The sequence below is a fragment of the Zootoca vivipara genome, chromosome 7 (genome assembly GCF_963506605.1).
Source record: "Zootoca vivipara chromosome 7, rZooViv1.1, whole genome shotgun sequence".
Classification (NCBI taxonomy): Eukaryota; Metazoa; Chordata; class Lepidosauria; order Squamata; family Lacertidae; genus Zootoca; species Zootoca vivipara.
In genome coordinates, this window is record NC_083282.1 from 2,769,322 (window position 1) to 2,791,203 (window position 21,882).

The window sequence follows — 21,882 nt, forward strand, 5'->3', positions numbered from 1 at the left end:
GACACTCTTCTCTTTACCAGTGTCCCAAATTGTGGTATTGTCTATTTTAGGCTTGGCAAGGAATATGAAAGCCTAGCATCATCTATGCATCCAGTAAAGTGCCATGATAATTTTGCCAGCTCTTAAGGTGGCGCTGTGGGTTAAACCAGAGTGTCTAGAGCTTGCTGATCAGAAGGTCGGTGGTTCGAATCCCTGCAACGGGGTGAGCTCTTGTTGCTCAGTCCAAGCTCCTGCCCACCTAGCAGTTCGAAAGCACATCAAAGTGCAAGTACCGTAGATAAATAGGCGTTTCCGTGCGCTGCTCTGGTTTGCCAGAAGCAGCTTTGTCATGCTGGCCACATGACCCTGAAGCTGTCTGCGGACAAACGCTGGCTCCCTCGGCTAATAATGCGAGATGAGCGCCACAACCCCAGAGTCGGACACGACTGGACCTGATGGCCAGGGGCCCCTTTACCCTTTACCTTAAGGTGCCACAGGACTTGGAAGAGATTTCTTACTCCACATTTGTTGCAACTTGTTGGACAGAAACACACAGCTGAAGGATTTTCTATAACTGATTTCTTACCTAATGAAGGGTGGGTGACCAGGGGGAGGCAGACAAGATTGAGAAGGCCAGACTTGTTATCTGGGAGTAATTTATTGCAAGACAGGCTCAGAAGAGAGGCTGACAGGGCAGTGCTCATCAACTACACCTTCATCACCAATGAACTATAGCAGGTTCTGGACAATTATAATTTACTTTCATGGTCCTAAAACTGCTGCTCATCACCACCAACAGGCCACACAAATTTATTGTGGCACTTTCATTTTCCATTACAATTCGTGTCAAGCAGCAGTTTCTGAACTATAATTAATGGAGTTCTTTGAAAACCCGTTTAGAGTCATTTATCAATTAGAAGACTTGTGAGCATTCTACCATGAAAGAAACCTTTTGCCCACCACTTTTTTTTTAAAAAAAAAGACTTTATTTTTGCAGTTTTGCAAGTAAATTTAACAAAGAAATCCCTTTCCTTCTCCCATAGACATTCCATGCATGTTAATACATCCCACTTAGGTGAGTTACAGGTAAGTTTATAAAATACTTCACACTGTTCATTTTAATCTCTCCAGATCAAGTATCTCTTATACATCTTCTTAACAAGTTATTTTGAAGTGTACTATGAGTTGATGGTGGCAACACAGTAATGCTGTCTTTCACAACATGTTGAATAAACATATACCAAACTCTTTCAAATTTATCCTAGCTTTTTGTTTTCTACAGTGCTCTGAATTGTTTCTTTGTTTTTCCATTAGGACTACATTCTGCATCCTACCCCATCACACCTCAAAATTCAGAATGGTAGCTATCTTTCAATGTTGGGTAATTAGCTGTCTAACAGCGATCATCAAGATTAGTAGGTCTTAGGACATTAAATCCTTATTGTCATCAATAAACAATTTTTAAAGAGCTTAGGATCAGGTTGTAGCGCCTGCCCTGTAACGATAAACCTCAGTAAAAAGTATTTCCAGAAGGTTTGTACAAACTTGCATTAACACATGTGGTAATAGGATCCTGCTTGGTTACAGCCTCTCCAACATAGTGGACCAATTTGAGTTTATTTATTGTGTAACATTTGTGATGTCCTCCTTGGCAGTGCAGACTATTTTTTGTAGTTTGCCTCAATTGTTTAGGCTGAAAACCTCAGTAGAAAGTAAGTTGTGTTTTTTCCTTTGCCTCCACAGAGGTTTTGAGGCATTACCATTCCAATAATCTTGAACTTGTGCTTCATGGACTGTTTAGTGTAGGCTGTAGTAAATCTTTAGTTGTATGAGTGGGAGCAGCTTGTCTAAACCATGAGGTCATTGCCCCCAATCATGAGGTCATTGCCCCCAAGCTTGCACACCTGTATTGATATTTTCCCATGCAAAGTGCACAAGATATATAATTTGCCCAATGGCTAATTGTGTGAATGACTTTTAAAAAATAGATTCAGGTAGGTAGCCGTGTCGGTCTGACGCAGTCAAAATAAATTTAAAAATTAAATTTAAAAATTGTCCAGTAGCACCTTAGAGACCAACTACGTTTGTTCTGTGTGTAAGCGTTCGTGTGCATGCACACTTCTTCAGATACACTGAAACAGAAGTCACCAGACCCTTATATATAGTGGGAGGGTGGGGTGGGGTTTTTCTCAGAAGGGTGGTAGGAGATAGGTGATTGACTCAATGGGTATGGTAAACCTGTTGACGACTGTTAACGACTGCAATTACGCCTACAGGAAAAAGCAAGGGATAGTATACAGATCTCCTTCTTCCTCCTTTGCCACTGTCGGCGGAGGAGGAACGAGCAGCCTGAAAGCAGTTTGTGGGGTGGTGAACCGGCTTATCCTCAAGTCAATAAGTTTTCCCAGTTTTGGGGGGTAAAATTAGGTGCCTCGGCTTATATTCGGGTCGTCTTATACTCGAGTATATTTTCTTATTGGAGAGGCATCATATCCTTGCCAGGCAGCAAAGCAGCTACTGTTTTCCATCCAGGCAAGGTATGTAGAGGGTATCAATGCATAGTCCCTGTTAGGAGTCTTTGAGCAATTTCCTCATGGATGCGTCTCAAGTATGCAAGTGAGACCTGTTCACCAAGGTTGCATGGTCCATGTTCCTATGCCCACATTGGAGCTTAAAGTCAGCTGTAGCAACAGTTCTTCAGGCTCTCCAATTTGGGTTTTACGTTGGCAATGAACTCCTCAGAGGCACTTGAGAGTGGAAGTCGTGGGGGACCCATGGGTATCCCTGAAAGCAGAGTCACGATTGCTTTGGTCTCTGCAACGCCAAAGCCTAGCCAAAATAAAAAAAGGACACAAATCATTCCACATCAAAGTTTCTGTCCCACTTGGTAGTCAGTGAAGAAGGTCACAGCCACACCATACATTTAAAGCACCCATACAATTTCAAAAGTCATGAACTATCTTAGGAACTGTAGTTTGTTAAGGGTGCTGGGAATCGTAGCTATGGGAGACTAGTACCCTTAAACGACAGTTCCCAAGATTTTGGGGGAAAGCCACAACTGTTACAAGAGTGCTTTACAATGTATAGTAGGGATGTGACTAAAATAATTTCTTTTCATAAAAGAGCAGGGGGAGAGAAACCCCATGATTTACTCACTGCATCTCAGGAAGTCTGGCCCTTGCCCACAAACTTTTAGCCAACCGACTAGTCCCCAACCTTTAATTACTGAATGTTTTTGACAGAAGTGAGATTCCACACGGGAGGTGAGAAGTGAGATTCCACACGGGAACTTACTGATTCAACATGACAATGTCATACGAGCTCTCAAAGTTCGAGGGCTGACTATATCACACATGCATTTACTGCCTGACATGGAGCGTTACTGTTGCTAAACATTTGGGGAATCTGGCTAAATTCTATGGCAGAGAACAAGATAATATTACAATTAGATACACAATGGAATATATACAGATGAAATCTGAGGCATATTTCAAATGTACAAGCTGCTAGATGATTAGCATTTAGTACATGCACTTTAGTGTAAGCCAGGCACCCCCAAACTGCGGCCCTCCAGATGTTTTGGCCTACAACTCCCATGATCCCTAGCTAACAGGACCAGTGGTCGGGGAAGATGGGGATTCTAGTCCAAAACATCTGGAAGGCCCAAGTTTGGGGATGCCTGGTGTAAGCACTTGAGTACAAATAATTTGTTACTATCATCTTACAATAATAATATATATTTTTAGAGAAATGTATTTGGAAAAGAAATTGAGGTCTGAAAATCAAAGCAGTAGGAGAAAAGCCATGGGTGTAGCCAAGGAGGGGCAGGGGGAAGCTCTCCCCCCAAAATCAATCAACATCAATAAAAACCAATACAAATCTGTCCCCCCTAACAAAAATCCTGGCTATGCCCATGAGAAAAGCTGTATTTGAAGAAGTGCAAGGGGCAATTTGCAAAGGAAAAATGGAGAGAGAGAGAGAGAGTTGAATGGAGTCTTTCAGAACATACCTGCGTTTTTTGGACAATAAAAGCTTTTTTTAAAAAAAGGAAATTCAGAAGCATTCAAGCCACGTTGGATAAACCATGTCAGATGGGCAGAAAAGGATTCAGTCTACTGTGGTACCTACCCTGTGCCATGAAAAAGCTGATTACTTCCTGGGTACAGTACTAGGAGACAGAAAATAAGTTTATTAATTTTATTATAGGTAATAAAAAAAGTGTAGGGCAGCTGGAGGTGGTATAGATAGTGTTATCAGGTAATTAGGGGAGAGGGAACAATGAAGGATTGGGAAGGGAAGTGCACACAGGATCTGAGGTGGGTGCAATGAGAGTTTATTTAAATTTTCGGCAGAGTGCCAGCTAGGTCATATGGGTCCCACACCAACTGTTTGCAAATACATTCAGCAAGTGATGCATGTCAAGAAACCTGTTCCCATTTGCCCATTGTCCCAAGCTGGGTAAAGGGTAGTGGGGAGATGCACACTATTTTTTAGAGCGTGCCATCTCTCCTGTACAACTTACTGGGGGCAGGGGCGGCGGGGGGGGGGGTTATACTCCAGGGATAGAGCATAATGCCAAAATCGTGTATAGTCAAAACACAATGGGTTAAATGGTGGGTGGGGTTGCCATTCACCCCCCAGATGCCCCCCCTAAAAAATTTGGCAAAGTGTGTAAAGCTGAATAAAGTTAAACAGAGGGAAAAGTTAAAAAGAAAAAAGAAGAAAAGAAGAAAAAAGAAAGAAAAAAAAAGAAGATTGAGGTTTGACTTCCAGTTACTTCTCTGTACCTCATCAATTACATTCTATTTCATGGCACGATTCTTAATTTATTTACATCATTATTCTTCATATATTCTATTTTGGGCTCAGGTATCTTTATCTTTTCCTCGTCTTTTCTGAGCTTGTTAGACGAGGTATATGTCACTATTTGTTTGTATTTTTTACTGTGATTTATTGTTTTTGTAATAGTGTTGTGCACTGTGACTTTTAAATGGAAATCAATAAAATTCTTTTTAATGCCAAAAAAATGAATAAAGTTGTTGTTGCTGTCATTCATCTGCCTCGAGAGACAATGGAGCGCACCTCCAGGGGTGAAGTCAAACGGCTGTGTTAGCAGCAGCAAGGTGACCTCTCTGCGGTGCAAGCCTGGGCAGTGCATATGGAGGTCCTGGGCTGCCAGTGTAAGTTGGGAGTTACCCATATATGAAAGGAAGGAGGAATCTGTTATCATACTATGATCCATTGTAATCAGTTTCAGTTAGAAATATCATACCTGATATTTTTGTGCCAAGGAGAGGTCTCCATTGGCAAAAGCTTCCAGCATTAAGTTATTTGCCTTGCCCAGATAGTTATAGGTGCTGTACGAAAACAAAAGCCAGCAGAGCAGAGTTAGTATTAATATGTGCCCCCATAACTAGAATTGATCGAGCAAAACTGGGACTCGCTACTGCACAGAGTAGCATGTCAGGTGCAATAAGCTATTAAAAGGGAGAAAGTGGGAGGGGAGATGCTACTGTACAGACTATGGTTACCATTCTAAACGGGGTAAGGAACTTTTTCAGATTCCCTTCCAGGGGCCACATGACAGTGTGACCAGGGCCAAAGGCAAGAAGGGGTGGAACAAGAAACACAACATTTGCACAAGAGGCTGCTTTCTTCTGAACCTTCTCCATCCAGGCAAGGAAGAGACGTGATCAGAGGGGGGGGGGGAGAGGCACTGAGGGTTTTTTTTTCTGAAAAGGAAGCAATGGCCAAATAAGTTTGGGGACCTCTGAGCTATACCAATAAAAAGAAGAACACTGTTTCAGACATGAATGTTTTCTTACTCATCACTCAGCTGTATAAACAAAAACTGGTACAGGGCTAAAAGCAGCCAGAAGAATGAACTGCAAAATGACCCTCTTTGCTACAAAAGACGTGGCATTGGAACTCATACTTTCTCATCCATGTAAAGATGACTGAGGTTGCTAGCCTAACCCTCCTTACCTGGGAGTAAGCCCTACTGAATTCAATAGGATTTACTTCTGAGGTGACATAGTTAGGTTTGTGCTGTGAAAGAGAGACTGACCTTCCAACTGCCCCAGTCGCTCCCATAGCGAGTGCACCCAGGAGTTGCTGGTTAGGGAAAGACAAAAATCCACATATTTTATTTCCTTGAGAAAACAGTAGAACAACTTGTTGCTGGGAAGACAACATTCAAAAAGTGATCATGGCCCCTAAAAAACCGGAGGCATTCCTGTTGGGGATGACCGGAGTGGAAATATCAAAAGCTGACCAGAAATTGTTCATGTGCGCCACTACAGCAGCTAGAACTTTATTAGCCCCAAAGTGGAAATAGCAAGAATTACCGACAGTAGAGGAATGGCAGACGAAGATGATGGACTATGCAGAATTGGCAAAGCTGACGGGGAAAATCCAAAACCAGAGTGACCCAGGGTTCCAGGGAGAATACTTTATTGAATACGTAGGCAATCAGTGTAAACATATATAGACACTAGCAGGACTGCGATAAAGTTTGCAACATTTCAAAGAAGAAACTTTCTACTTGTGCTTTAAGTTCTAAATAATTTAAGTTAAATGTAGAAGTTAGACAGTATAAATGTGTGGTTCTAAGATGTGTTTTATAAAAACCAGATGATGGAACGGAAGGAAGTCAAAATCTCGGTAGAGCTAAAAATTTGTGAAAGGTGGTACGATGTTATAACATTGTTTAAAAATGGAAAATTAATTTTAAAAATTACATAAAAAACAAAAACAAAAAGTGATCATGGCAACTCTTTAGGAAGGCAGAAGATGTCCCCAGTAGCACAAAAAGCACTACTTGGTTACATCACTTTAGGAAGCCATCTTGCTATTCTAGTACACCAGTTATTAATATAGAAATGCCTTACCTCATCCACACCGTACAGAAGTGCAAACTGGCCTTTATCATTTTTCTTCACACACTGCCCAAAATCCAGGAGGTCTTTATCACTGAACTTCACCCCCTTAAAGGTGGGGATCTGCTCTATCATCCCATTTAGCAGTTCTTCAGCATTAACTGAACAGAGAGAGAGAGCAAAAGAGAGGAACATCAACAAGTTTTCAGGTCTTACCGGGCAAAGTACATGACCACATCTGGCAAGAAAACATCACAATAGAGGCTGTGAACCTATCCCAAAATACACTACAAAGAATGTGTTCTTGTGAAAAGGTGTAAATCTGGGAAGAATGCCCCCAAAGTTCTCTCTTCCTCATCTGTGGAAGGCAATAGAAATGGAATTCCTTGATCAGAATACACTATAATCTTACACCAGATTTTGCAGACGTCCTCCTGTCTCAGAGCAGGAACTCTGGGAATTGTGGGCCAAGAGGGAGGTAAAGCAATGTTTAACAGACTATTATTGGCACTCTCACAAAGCTACCATTTTTCTAGCTTTTTGAGGGGAAACCTTGGCCATTACACTGGCTCAAAATTTATATACGGTACTTTCTCTTCTCTTTTTGGCGATCACTCGTAGCTGAGTAAGATTGTCCTCCATAAACACGGTTTTAACAATGAGTCTAAAAAAATGTAGTAAAACAAATAATAATGCATATAGACAAGGATAATGCCCTCTAATACTGGCATATGTATGAACAATGGAACTTAGTCCTGATCCACACCATACATTCAAAGTGCATCCACTGGGCATTTAAAGCACACGACTTCCCTAAAGAACCATGGGAACTGTGGTTTCTCCTCAAAGAGTTACAGTTCCCAGCATCCTTAACAAACAACAGTTCCCAGCACTATTTGAGGGAAGTAATGTGCTTTAAATGTGTCTTGGGTGCACTTCCGGTTTCTGCAGATGGTGGAAAGCAGCATGAGTCCAAACGTCTGACGGACTTGAGCCCCGCGGAGAAATGGGGAAGTGCCAAGGTGAGGCGCACCCCCCCCCCAAAAAGCCCCAAGAGGGTGCTCAGGGTGTTGAGAGGTCCAGCAGACTGCAAAAGGGCTCTCCTGCAACCCCCAAACTGCTTTTGTGCTGGAAAGTACAGGGAGTGGGGGGGGGGGGAGCAGCGATCGAGCTGTGGACTTGACTTTGAACTACAGCCATTGGTGAATTCGAAACCAGAAGGGAAAACTTGGAACAAACTTTTTGTGCACTCTGTTGGGGGAATGAATGGAACTACGGTATATATCTAGGTTGCAGTGACTTATAGAAGACTGAACTTGTTTTTCTAAAGACAAACTGGAACTGAAATCAGTAAAAGAGGCTGGAATCTTGGAAGGATTGGATCTGCTGGAAACCCCTTAAAAGGTTTCCTCCTTAAAAGGAGGAAATCATAAGGATTTTTAATTGCTTGCAATCTCTCACATCCTTCTGAGACATTTTAAGAAAATAGGTCTAATAAGAAGCAAGTACTCTCCCCTGGTTAATTAAGCTGAATTCTTTTTGGAATACTGCTCTTTGTTTTCTTTTTAAAGTAAATATATGTGAAATCTAGAATTCATTTGAAATGTGGACTTTATGTTAAATTGTATAAATGCACTAGGTAATACAGCTTGAGGGGAAAGGCTTAGGAGGGTGAAAAGTAGGAAAATCCACTGAGCCAGTAAGAGACAATCTAAATAAAATCCCTTATGAATACACAGTGGAAGTGAGGAACAGGTTTAAGGATTTAGATTTGGTGGACAGAGTATAATACTAGTATAATAGATCTAGGGCTATCTTGACTACCACTACATTCTGAAGTACAATCCTATGCATTTGACATTTGCCTAAATTAATTAAAACACCAAACATACGCAGAAAGAGCTTCTGAGTCCACCAACTTTCCCCCGAGATGTAATTAGGATGGTCTAGGTGAGTAGCACTTACTTTTTATACCAGTCAGGGGAGGGATGTGGTAATAATAGAATGGGATGCCTGGGGCTTCAGATGCAACATCCCGCAAGAAGGCAACCAGAGCATCTAAATAAGAGAAGACAATGAAAGCAATTGAAAACCTGGGTAATTTTGAAGAGCACACCTCATGTACAATGTAGGCCTATGTGACATGCAAGTAGCAACCCCAAACTGCCTGCACAACTATCCCTGCCCCCATCCAACACACAGAGAGATTAAAATGGAATTTTGGTCCACTCTTGAAGGGGTGCCATAGTTGGTAATTCATCTTCCCAGCTAGGCTGCCAATTGTAAATATGTGGCTGGAGGTGGAGAGACTGAAAAGGAGAGAAGGATTGTTCCAGGCTTTCATCTGGGATTCCCAAACCACCAGAGCTAATCTGATTCATGTCAATGAGGATAAATGATGGTAGCATCTCAAATTAACACAGAATATGGTAAAGAAAATGGATGCAGGAAGATGCAAGAACAAAAAGACTGCAGACCACATCTTCATTATTTGTGAATTGTGAGATGCAAGTCTAGGCTCTATAAAAGTAGAAATCTTCCCAGGAGATTAACTAAGTATGTTCAAAGCTTAGATGCATCCTTTTGCATGATACACAGAAGTGGACCTAAAAGCCATTTCTTTTTACCTTCCACAGTCATACCTCATTTTGCGGCCGGGATCCATTCCGGAGCCCCAGTCACTAGCCAAAAAGGACGCAGGGCAAAGCGCCACATCTGCACGGAGCGGTTTGCACTTCTGTGCATGTGCGAAGCACAATTTAGCGCTTCTGCACATGTGCTAGTGGCAAACCCAGAAACAACCTGTTCCGGTACTTCCGGGTTTGCTGCAGACATTCACCGGAATGGATGCTAGACAAGTCGGGTGTTCACGGAGGTATTACTGTATATTCATGGATGGGCATACTCTGCACTAAAAGAAAACAAACACACACACACTCCCAAAACATTCTGGCTAAGGTAACCTGAAATCTGTACGAAGAAAAATAGGCTTTTGCGGCCAATATAAATTATGCAAATTTGTCTAATTTATCATGCTCATCTTGCATAATTTATTCTGTCAGTCAAGAGGCACTGAAGCCTCACCTCCTGATCACTGGAATTCTTATTCAGCCACCACTCTGGCTTCTGAGATTTTACAAGGTCCATTACCTGATCTTTTTCAATTGTGACTTCCAAGCCACAAGGACTGCAAGGTTTCTTTCTTTTTCAAATGGAAGCAGAGATCCACAGGAAAGTGAATTTGCCCCCAATGCCACATTTTGTGGCTTTTCTACACTCCCATAGAATACAAAGAGGGAATGTAAATTGAAAAGTAACTGCTAAGCAGGGGTGTCAAACTCAAATTCATCGGGGGCCGCATCAGCAGTTTGGTCACCCTCAAAGGGCCGGTTGTATCTGTAGGACTATGTGTCCACTCTTTATTATCATAAATTATTTGGGCACCACAGTTCAAGAAGGATACTGATAAGCTGGAACGTGTCCAGAAGAGGGCAACCAAAATGGTCAAAGGCCTGGAAACGATGCCTTATGAGGAACGGCTTAGGGAGCTGGGTATGTTTAGCCTGGAGAAGAGAAGGTTAAGGGGTGATATGATAACCATGTTCAAATATATAAAAGGATGTCATATAGAGGAGGGAGAAAGGTTGTTTTCTGCTGCTCCAGAGAAGCGGACACGGAGCAACGGATTCAAACTACAAGAAAGAAAATTCCACCTAAACATTAGGAAGAACTTCCTGACAGTAAGAGCTGTTCGGCAGTGGAATTTGCTGCCAAGGAGTGTGGTGGAGTCTCCTTCTTTGGAGGTCTTTAAGCAGAGGCTTGACAGCCATCTGTCAGGAATGCTTTGATGGTGTTTCCTGCTTGGCAGGGGGTTGGACTGGATGGCCCTTGTGGTCTCTTCCAACTCTATGATTCTATGATTCTATTGTCACTGCATTCAATTATTACTGTTTTTTGTAATAATGTAAGTAATAACTAGCTCTGAAAGCAGAAACATAGTCAGAATAATGGCAAGTAGATATTCAAATGTACAATTATTGTACAATTTATTGAAAAATGATTTTTGGTAACTGCACTGGGTGGTGGAGGCTTGCTAGGGTTTCATGCAGGACCTTTGCAGAGCTACTAGTACCTGGAGATGCTGGGGTCCTTCTGCATGCAGGACAGATGTTCTGCCAGTGAGCCACCACCCTTCACCAAAGGGACTGGCTGAGGTTGACTCACTGAAGCTGCTCTCCTGGTTCCAGGGTTTAAGGGCCAGAAGTATAAAGCAGCATCCTATGTTTCTGAGGAGAGGGAGAGGGAGAGGGAGAGGGAGAGGGAGGGGAGGAAGGAAGGAAGGAAGGAAGGAAGGAAGGAAGAAAAGAGGGAGTGGGAGGGAGAGAGGAAGGAAGGAAGGAAAGAGGGGAGAGAAAGAAGAGTAGGAAATAAGGAAGAGAATAAAGAAGGAAAGAAAAAGAAAGAGGGAGAGAAGAGGGAATGGGAGAAAGAAGGAAGGAAGTAGAGGGAAAGAAAGAATAAGAATGAGGGAGAGGAAGAAAGTTGGGAAGGACGGAAGGAAGAAAGGAAGGAAGTAAGGAAGAAAGAAAGAAAGAAAAGAGGGAGCAGGAGGGAGAGAGGAAGGAAAGAGGTGAGAGAAAGAAGAGTAGGAAAGAAGGAATAAAGAAGGAAAGAAAAAGAAAGAGGGAGATAAGACAGAGATAAAGAAGGAAGGAAGGAGAGGGAAAGAAAGAATAAGAACGAGAGAGAGGAAGAAAGAAAGGGAGGGGGGTCGCCGCCTTGATTCAGCGCCAGAAAAGAGCGCGAAGGGACCCAGGGGCAAAAAGCATTTCCCCGGCCCCAGCTGTTTGTCGGCGCTTTGTTGGCGCGGCGCTTCAGCAGCAAGGTCCCACTGCTGGGTCCCGCTGGCTGGGGCGCTCGGCGGGCCACATGACGAGGTCTGACGGGCCGGATTTGGCCCCCGGGCCTTGTGTTTGACACCTGTGTACTAGCAGCCCACATCTCACATCCCAACAACACAGTACTTCAGTACAGTACTGAAGACCTGCCCAGGATGTAGATGGAAAGAGGGGAAATAATACAGTGGGACCTGCCTCCTCACCTTTCTTCACCTGTTTGAAGAAAGAGGGGGCGATGACAGCTATGCCATCCGCTCCTATTTCTGCTGCATGCTTAGCCTGAAAAGGAAGGAAAGAAATTATATCCATAGAGATTGGCACCATCACGGAAGTGCTAAAAAAGGAACAGATCACTTGTCTATGCCCCAATTACATGAGAATTCCCTAGCTAGAGTTATGTATACAAATATACAGTGGTACCTCGAGTTACAAACGCTTCAGGTTACAGACTTTGCTAACCCAGAAATAGTACCTCAGGATAAGAACTTTGCTTCAGGATGAGAACACAAATTGTGCTGCGGCGGCAGCCAGAGGCCCCATTAGCTAAAGTGGTACCTCAGGTTAAGAACAGTTTCAGGTTAAGAACGGACCTCCGGAACGAATTAAGTTCTTAACCAGAGTTACCACTGTAATTGGATCTCCTGATGGTACTGTTTCTATAGCCATTCCTGGCTGTTTTGAGAAGGAGGAGATATTCTGATTGCAAAGCAATTCTTTTGGTGGGCTTTATGTGTCTTGATCATCTGCAGTGATCATACGCTAACAATTAGCTACTCCAAGTATCTGCAATGCAAATAACACTTTATTTTTTTTAAATAGCTGGAACCCACTTAATTTGTTGAAACTACACCCTCACCTTATTTTCTCCCTAAAGCTGCTTCCCTGAACCTGTCGCTCTGCAACTGATGTCAGACTCCAACTTCCATCATCTCAAGCCAGCATGGCCCACGGTCAGGGATGATGGGAGTTGTAGGCGGAATTTCAGCAAGTGTAGCTTCTCAACCCTGCACTGGCATGAAGGGAGTCAATGTGGCATAATGGTTAGAGTGTTGGACTAGGATGTGGGAGACCAGGGTTCAAATCCCCACTCAGCCATGAAGCTCACTGCCATTGAGTAACCTCAAGCCACTCATTCACACTCAGCCTAACCTACCTCACAGGGTTGTTGTGATGATAAAATGGGCAGGACGAGAATTATATATTGTATGCCACCTTGAGCTCTTTGGAGGGAAGGTGGGATATAAATGCAATGAATAAATAAATGTAGGCGGGACTGTCTCCTTGTGCAGCCAACGTTCATGTAGGATAAAAACAGGGGGAAATACATTAAAAACCACACACTCACCAGTCCCTTTGCTTCTGGTAAACTGAGTGCACCAACATGAATAATCACGTAATCTAGTCTGCAAAATAGAAAAGAGGAAAGCGTGTTTGTGTGTGCGGTCATTTTGCTGACAGTTTGCATTTCAAGCATTTCATAATATCTATTTAAATGCAACCTTGTCGAGGACAAACTCATGTATTAAAACCAGGTCCATGTGTTTGTACATGTGCATGTATGTCTCTTATCTATATCAGGGTGGGGAAACACAGACCCAGAGGTTGCATAAAGTTTCTACCCCAGGTCTCCAGCTATTTTTGCCTGGGTGGGATGTGCCCCCGAGCCATGACAATGCTGCTTGCTTGCCTGGAACGGAGGATAGAGAGTTTGAAAAGGTCCCCCTGATCTAATATCTTGGAATAGAAAATCTGCTTCACTGATAGGCAATTAAGAATTAACAGAAAAGCAGAGGACACTTGATTCCTTCCTCAGACATCTTCAGTCCAAACTGCTCCACAGCTTTCCCTCTCCTTTGATAGCATTTCACTTGCTTTCAAATCTTCTGTTCTAAAGCACACACATCAGCATACAGGCGTGTGTTCATCACATGTGAAAATGTGCAACACAGGGATATATGCCATTTTGTCCAGTAAAGAGGCATATTTATGCAGAAATGCAGGTATTTCAAAAAGAAAGATGAACAGCAAAATGAAACACAGAGCAAAAGTAGAACACTGTCAAAATCTGTAGCCCATGTTTCAAAAACTTGGAGGGGAAAAGGAGCATATTGAGTCATATTCCCCCACCCTTCAGGAGTGCCCCAGAAACTCTTCTTTGAAGATTTGTGCCTTCACTTAGCCAGCTTAATCAAAAATAAATATCTTAAGTGGTTTATAAAATAAAATAAATATGTTAAGTGGTTTACATAAAGTACTATAAATATTCATAAGAGAACACCAATTAAGAAAAAAGAATGTATGATATTCAGTGGGAAAGCCAGAAGTCACTGGATCATGAAAAGAGTTCTGCTGGATCAGGCCAGTGGTCCATCCACATAGTCCAGCAGCATCCTGTTCTCCCTGCGGCCAGCCAGGTGCCTCACCTGAGCTCCACAGCACTCTCCCCACTGGGATTCCCAGCAATGGGCATTCAGAGACACTGTGACTCTTGACCATGGAGCACCACACCTTTGGCAGATGCTACCTAGGCCAGCAAACTTTGGAATGGTAAAAATTATTATTTGGCCCAATCACAGCCACTTTACAGGTCACATCCATGTGCTCTTATAGAATCAGAGGATTTCAATTACTTAAAGTTTAAGCAGTAGTCAAGGTAGCAAATTAAAAAGACAACAAAAGGGGGCTGCATCAAAGCCGTTTGAAATAATTTTTAGCAACCTTGTTGAAGGGGAAATTAATATTTAAAAGCAGAAACCAATATATTCACAGACTTTTAGTATTACAAAGTTAACATTTGCAAGTAGAAGGAAAAGGATTTTTAAAAGCTTTCATGCGCTGTGTGCTCTGCCCTCCAGTGATTTCTACATAATTCATACACAGAATCATAGAACTGTAGACTTGGGACCCTGAGGGCCATCTAGTCCAACCCCCTACAATGCAGGAATCTCAACTAGATCATACATGACAGATGCTTTAAAAACCTCCAAGGAAGGAGAGTCCACCACCTTCTGAGGAAATCTGCTCCACTGTCATAAAAGGTAAAACTATTATTTCATCTCTGAACCAGGAGCAGCGCAGCCCAAGCATTCTGTCTGAAAGAAACAACACTCTCTCTTTCCCCATATCCCACCTCTCCATCCTTATTCTCAGCCTGCAAGGAATGGTATAGACAAAAACAAGACAGACAGCTCTCTCCTCCTATAAATATCCACTTTTATTTCCCTTGTTTTCTTTGAGCAACGAGAAGATATAAAGAAATCTGCCGGAGATGAGAGACAGACATTAACATACTGCAGCTTGTTACTTTCGACAGTCTCGAAAAACTGTTCCCCTCTCCTTGGCCTTTAAAGGGGAAAAAAGGAAGGAAACAGAGCACAGATTTCATAATCAACTGTCTTTGCTTAGATAGCCAGTGATTTCTCTGAAACACACCAATCTCGCCCCACCCCACCCCCGGTTACTCACTTATCTTTGCCCTTAGTCACCCACTCTTCTGCCAGCTGCTTCCTCTCCTGAACGCTCAGGGACAGGCCTTCTCCTGTAGTTCCATTTACTGTGACCAAAAAAGGGAAAAATGGAAGTATTTGCACACACAGAAAGAACAGAGTATTTTTTTTTGGGGGGGGGGTGGGGAACAATTACTTCAGCATGTTTTCAGGAAGCCTTGCTGCACAGATCATGGAGTGCATTGCAGGAACATAGCAAGTTGCCTTATCAGGGCTGGCCCACTCATGAGGAAAGGTGAAGCGACTGCCTCAGGTGGTAGAATCCACAGGGGCAGCAGTTTTGGCCTCAAAGGAATGTATTACCCCCCCCCCATGCCATGCCACCTCTACAGTGGCCTCTTGGCCAATAGGAGACACTGCTGATCTTCTCCCACCATCTATCTCAAGGTAGATCTTTAGTCCCACCCCACCCCCTGCCTTGTTCCTGATGTAGATCTTTGCTCACCCCTTCTTCCCTGGAGGGGGTGGGGTGGGGGTGGGGTGGGCGCCATTTTTTGGTTTACATCAGGGGCCAAAATGTCTTGGTCCAACCTTGCGCCTTATACTGGGTCAGATCTGTAGGCCCATGGTACAAGGGCAAAAGTTCACAGAGAGGTTTTAAAAAACCGATCTCTCTTCCCAGGGAACTCTGGGAACTGTAGCTCTGTGAGGAGGAATAAGGGTCTCCTAACAACTCTGGCGCGCTCTGGCCCATGGGGTCACGAAGAGTCGGACACAACTAAACGACTAAACAACAACAACTCTCAGCAGTTAACTACAGTTCCCACAATTCTTTGCGGGAAGCATGCACATGGGACCTATCACAGCATAAACATCCATGGAGAGGGCTCAGTTTCAGAAACAAGTACCTACAAAAACCGCACACTGCAACGATAAATTAGCCATTTAAGTTGCCATAGGCCTCCCTGGAGTGAATATGGGCAGCCAAGTTGTTTGTTATCTACCAGACTGCACAGAATCCTTTGATAAGAAGAGCTCTCTGCTGCATCAAATCAGACCAAGGGCCAGCATCCCATTTCCCTTAGTGACCAATCAGATGCCTTCCTACGTTGCAGGGGGCTGGACCAGAGGACATTGGGGTCCCTTCCAACTGTACACTTCTACAATTCTATGCCTCTGGAAAGCCTAGAGTACAATAGGACTCTCCAGCTCAGGCATCCCCAAACTGCGGCCCTCCAGATGTTTTGGACTACAATTCCCATCTCCCCTGACCACTGTTCCTGTTAGCTAGGGATCATGGGAGTTGTAGGCCAAAACATCTGGAGGGCCGCAGTTTGGGGGTGCCTGCTCCAGCTGTTGCTCCCCAAACGGACACATTCAGAGGCATGGTACCTCTGATCCTGAAGTAATTGTGATAAGGTTATCACAATATATTGTGTCATCTTAGATGTCTGGGGCTGAAATGATAACCATTTCTGTGTAGGAGACAGTCCACACAAAAGCAAATGGTCTCATAAGCCATATATTACCAAAGACATTCTTCACAGCTTGCTCATTTATCAGGTAGTCCACATATTGGCCAATCACAGAGAGGTTGATTTCCCTGAAGAAAGGAACACAAGATAGGAAGCATGATCACCTTTAGCCATAACTGAAAAGAAAAACCCAGAATGTAAAGTGTCAGGCATGCACACATGAAAGCTGAACCTGAACAACCAATCTTCCCTCGCCAGACAGATCATACAATAATTTGATTAAAGGCATCACTCCCTACAGTACGCTAATGCCATTTGTTTCCATTCACAGTTTGGAAATGACGCAAAAACAGAAACCAGAAAGCCAAAGAAAGGAGAGCCCATTGCATGGAAACTTTCAACCTTGTTTTCCAGGCTGCAAAAGCTGTTGTACATTCCTTGTTCCTGTTTCCCCCCTGCTATCTCCGGACAGCTTTCCAACTCTGAATGGGAGCAGCAGGAAAACACTGTCTGTCTGACGTCACCAGGTTTTGCCAAGAGCAGAGGGCTCAGAAACTCTGTTCTATCTAGCTGCTGGTCCAAGTGGATACAGGGAAGCCCGTCTGGTTTCCCATTTCCCACTCAATCCCAGTTGGACGAAGCCCCTAGTCCCTGGCCCATGAAAATTCGGGGAAGTCCACCCTGCCTCTTTGAAAGGCATTTGCATGGCCACAGAAGCAGCAGGAAGTCCTGGGCCAAGTCATCGTTGCCACAGGGTGTCTGGCTCCAAGGTCACCTCACTTGTTCGTACCAAGGTCAACGTTGTTAATAAGTGTCTCACCCCTTGCTGACAGAAGCAAACTAGTGATCTGTGAAGATGGGTCACATTCTTGAAAAGAGAATGGCTGACCAGCAGCACTGTCTGTTTTTCCTTCCTGATAAGCTCTTGATCTTAAGCTTGCCAGGTTGTGCAGGGCTCCAGGAGGCAGAGAGGCAGCACAGGAATAAGCAAGAGTCTGCTTTTAAATTTTAGTTTTCTTTTGTTAAATGGGGGCAGGCGGTGGGGGGGTGGGGGCTACCATTATGCTTTATTCCAATGGTGGGCCAATTTCACCCTTCTATAGTCCACTTTTTTTCTTCTTAATAGAATTACCACGGTTTTATATTTATATTTATTGCATTTAATCTAGAAGTATTTATAACCTGCTTAATATTTATAAAATCTCTAAGCAATGTACAACATAAAAAGCATACCAGTATGATTTTTTAATATAAAAAAACCAATTCATGGATACAATCAAAACTTACATTAAAGGGAGCGACTGGAAGTGGAAGTGAGAATTGTGATTTTTCCATTTATTAAATAGGCAGGCAGTTTCCGGAATTCACCAGACTGATAGTCTTTGCTGACTCTGTTGAATGCCTGTCATCTCCCCTACCAGGCAAGAGATCCTAACTATACAATCTTAACAGTTAAGGTTTAACTAATCTGTGTCCAATGACCGCCCAAGCATGCATGGTTGCTTAAGAATAGGCAAGAGGGTCAGACCAAGGTCTACCCAGTCCAGCAATATTTGCAAGAATTCCAGCAACCAGCAGGCATTGCCACTGGAAACTGGATAATGCAGGGAGGCAGACTGCCCATTCCTAGTCTACGCTACACTAGAATAATAGATCTGCAAAGGATTGGATCCAAACACCTGCTCCAGATCAGGATCCTCCACATCTTACAAAGGAGCCCACTTGGGCGAGGAACGAAAGAGATACTTCAGGCATCTCCAATGGACAGTGTGCAACCTTTGGGGTGTGGGGTTCCCTTTCCTCTCTCGAACAGCAGGTCACAGTGCCACTTCACAAACTGCTTTAGAAACACCTCTCCATTTCAAAAGTTGTTGCCATAGATAAATGGTGACTCCTTAGGTCAGGCATCCAAGAGCTCTCAAAATGTTTCTGAATACAAGTCCCATCAGCCTTAGCCATGCCCTAGTGGAGTGGTTCTTTGAATTCTGGTTGTAATTGTAAGTGCTCTCCAGGTACACTGAGCCATACAGAGTAACTTTGTAAGTTATGTATGTCACACACACTAGAGGTCCCTGCACGCTGCCTCTGAAGCAGTGCAAACAGATACTTCAAGCAAGTGAACCAAGCTATCTGCTTAAGAGGGTCAAAAACTTAGTATTTTGTAGTTGCAGAGAAGTTGTGCTCTAAAATTCGATGGCAAGACCGAAAGCTCTGGTTAATCATTGCCATTTTAAATCCAATTTCCCCCTTTCTGTTGAAGACAGGTGCAGATAGGCAATGAAGGATATGATAAAACGAATCATGATCTGTGCCTGTGATTTATTTAAGAGCCCATCAAACCTTACTGCCGTTGCTTTGAAGGCTGAGGAGATATTTACCCATCCTGAGTCATTGGAGTGACAGTGGCTGCCACGACACCCTGCAGTCTCTTCTGGGCTGCCATAGAGCGGTTGGGGTGGCGTCAGAGAAAGAGAAGAGCCCTGGTTGCGACAGGAAAATAAGCAGATGTTGAATAGCCCTCTCTTAATACCAAACCCTTACAGACAGAGTCCAGGACACAGAGAACTTTCTATTGTTCTTTCAGGAACAATATGCAGTTTTGGCAAACATTCAGCATCAAGACAAATAAACAGCCACCCAACAGCGCATACCTTGCCTCTTGACTGCATTTTTAGTTCTTAAAAGCGCTTACTGCTTTTAATGGCTATATTTGTTTTGCAAGCCACCCTAGACAGCCTATGCTCTGGGAAGCCTATATATATGGATTTCATGATGCAGTAAGTAAATGCATATGGCATTCTCTTCCATGGAAGCTGCTGGAAGAGGAAAAGGGAAGGAAAAGGCTATTGCCCTTTATGCTCTGCTTGTGGGCATCTTGGATACATCTCGTTGGTCGCTGGATGAAACAGGATGCTGGACCAGAACCAGTATTCCTAATTCAGATGTTACAGAGAAATAGATCTGAGTATCATTAATGTACTAGTGACACCTTGCTTAGAATTCTCTCATGGCCACTCTCAATGGCTTCATGTAGATGTTAGACAGATATTCAATAGACGGGGGACAAGATGATACCACCAGAGTTATAGGTGGAGTCCAATCATGTGGCCCCAAATATCTGAAGGAGAGAGGACTCCTTCCATACACACCTGCCTGGATATTATAATCAGTGCCATTAGCAGTGCTTGCTGCCTTCTAAGGCCTGCAAAAGACACCCATGACATGACTTTCTTGGTGGTGGTCCCTCCCTGCCAACAAACATCTAGTGCCATCATTGTTCACTGTGGCTTGGTCCAAATACACAACTTTGCCCAGGTCTTGGGCGAGAGGGAAATAGTGCTATAAGATCTTACTGTTACCGAGTTGCAGTAACCTTGAGGTGAAAGGTGGGCTATAAATCCAAATGACTATCTTATCTATCTATCTATCTAAACTGCTGACTTTCAGATTTCAAAGGCAGAGTGTCCATGGCTTCTTTGGGTCCCTAAGGGTTTGTGTTTCCAAATAACTTCATGAAATCATCACCCTCCAGATTCAACAACTTCTTGCACAAGGCACTTCTACCACACCCTTTCCTTCTCCTCTGCCTTTGAAAACCAAACCAAACCACAGCCCTTCAGCCTGAAAAAGCAGTGGACAAACCACTTTGTGACTTTCACTCCACCAGCCATAATTCAAGGAGTTGTGCTACTGCTGTTCTAGGTACACACTTCCTGCAGACTCTGCAGGCAATAACGGGGACAGCTACAGTTTTTCATTTTGCACACAAACTATCTTCCTGGACTCTCTTGAACAAATATGAAAATACCATTGCTGTTGTTTTAAAAAAGAAACACCATTGCTTCAGGGCATTCCTCCCTGTGCAGCCCACCCTGCACTTCTTAGAAAACAGTTAAGGACTGCATTATTACAGATGATCCGTCACTCGGACCATGGCACAACAAAGCAATAACCTCGCCGTATTCATTCCCCAAGAGCCCTATCCTGCAAAGAAGGAACTAGTTTGCCAACAAATCCGGTACGATGTAACTGCCCGGCACCAGACACAAGAAAACAGGGCACACTTCTCTCTCACCTGACCTAGCCTAGGAAGTTCTGCAGCTACAGTACCGGCTTCTACGAATCAGACGGCTTTGCGGCTGCTTCTTTAAACGAAATAAATAAACATTACTGAGCATGCCCAAAAGTTCTGAGCATGCTCAGTACAAAGATGGGAAATCACTGCCCTGAATTAAGCAGTTCAATTCAGCTGCAGGAGTTTGCTGGCTGAGAGTGAAAAGAGGGAATTGTAAATGCAGCCTCAGCCGGGTGAAATTAAGATATACATCAGGCATAGGGACTTACCCAGTTTTCTGGGATGAGCAGCAAGTTTTTGATTTCAGAGATATTCCATAATAAATACATTGTACACGCACATGCACAACATAGATTTTTATCCCTCCCAAATTCTAAAACCCATAGTGAATAGTAACATGAACAGCACAATTCTATACAGGTTTCTTCATTGGGAAGCCTCGTTTAGATTTACTCCCTGGTAAGCTAACAGTGAACTGCGGTGCCCTATATAAGTGTGTTTTTAATGTTTGATATCTTACTGTGTTTTAATTTGTTGGAAGTTGCCCAGAGTGGCTGGGGCGACCCAGTCGAATGGGCAACATATAAATAATAAGTTGTTGTTGTTGTTGTTATTTTTTTAATAAACATACAACAACAACAAGTGTCCAAGACCTAGGAGGCAAGGGCTCAAATCTCTTCTTAGCTGTGAAGTTCACTGGGTGACTTCCTTCCAGCCACAGTCTCTCAGCCTAACCTACCTCACAGGGCTGTTGTGAGCATACAATGGGGAGGGGAAGAAGCACGTTTGCACCCTGAGCTCCTTCGAGGGATGTAAATGTAACAAATAAACAAGTGTGCATAGGATTGCTTAAACAAGCAAGTGCAACAAGGGCAGATTTATTATGGCACAAGCATTTGTAGACTAGAGTGCTTATATATCAGATGCAATAATAAAATACTTTAATTTGAACAAGGGTATCCTGTTCATATTAAAGCAAGCAAGCAAGCAAACCAAGTTAAGATATGCTTTTAGATTCAAGGCAGTTTGGCTGGGAAGAAGTCTAGAAGAAAGAAAAATAAACATCTCAGCCATTTCATGAAAGACCACTATTCACCTGACAACCCCCACCCCAAATAATTTCCATGATCT

The 21,882-nt window shown here is 43.3% G+C and overlaps 1 protein-coding gene across 2 annotated transcripts; it reads right to left on the bottom strand.

Moving 5' to 3' along the window:
* Positions 1-541: 541 nt before the first annotated feature.
* Positions 542-20,855, bottom strand: NPL (N-acetylneuraminate pyruvate lyase). Of its 2 annotated transcripts, none has more exons than XM_035124192.2 (12): positions 20,752-20,855; positions 19,055-19,156; positions 16,731-16,804; positions 15,221-15,308; positions 13,101-13,158; positions 11,959-12,034; positions 8,823-8,915; positions 6,870-7,018; positions 6,047-6,093; positions 5,252-5,336; positions 4,108-4,147; positions 542-2,808 (listed from the first exon to the last, which is right to left on the bottom strand). In XM_035124192.2, the coding sequence occupies exons 2-12, from the start codon at positions 19,117-19,119 to the stop codon at positions 2,657-2,659; spliced, it is 927 nt and encodes a 308-aa protein (XP_034980083.1). In that variant the 5' UTR covers positions 19,120-19,156; positions 20,752-20,855; the 3' UTR covers positions 542-2,656. The 2 variants fall into 2 exon arrangements, with proteins under 2 accessions (XP_034980083.1, XP_034980084.1); XM_035124193.2 differs by having other exon boundaries at positions 20,757-20,838.
* Between the last annotated feature and the right edge of the window lie 1,027 nt (positions 20,856-21,882).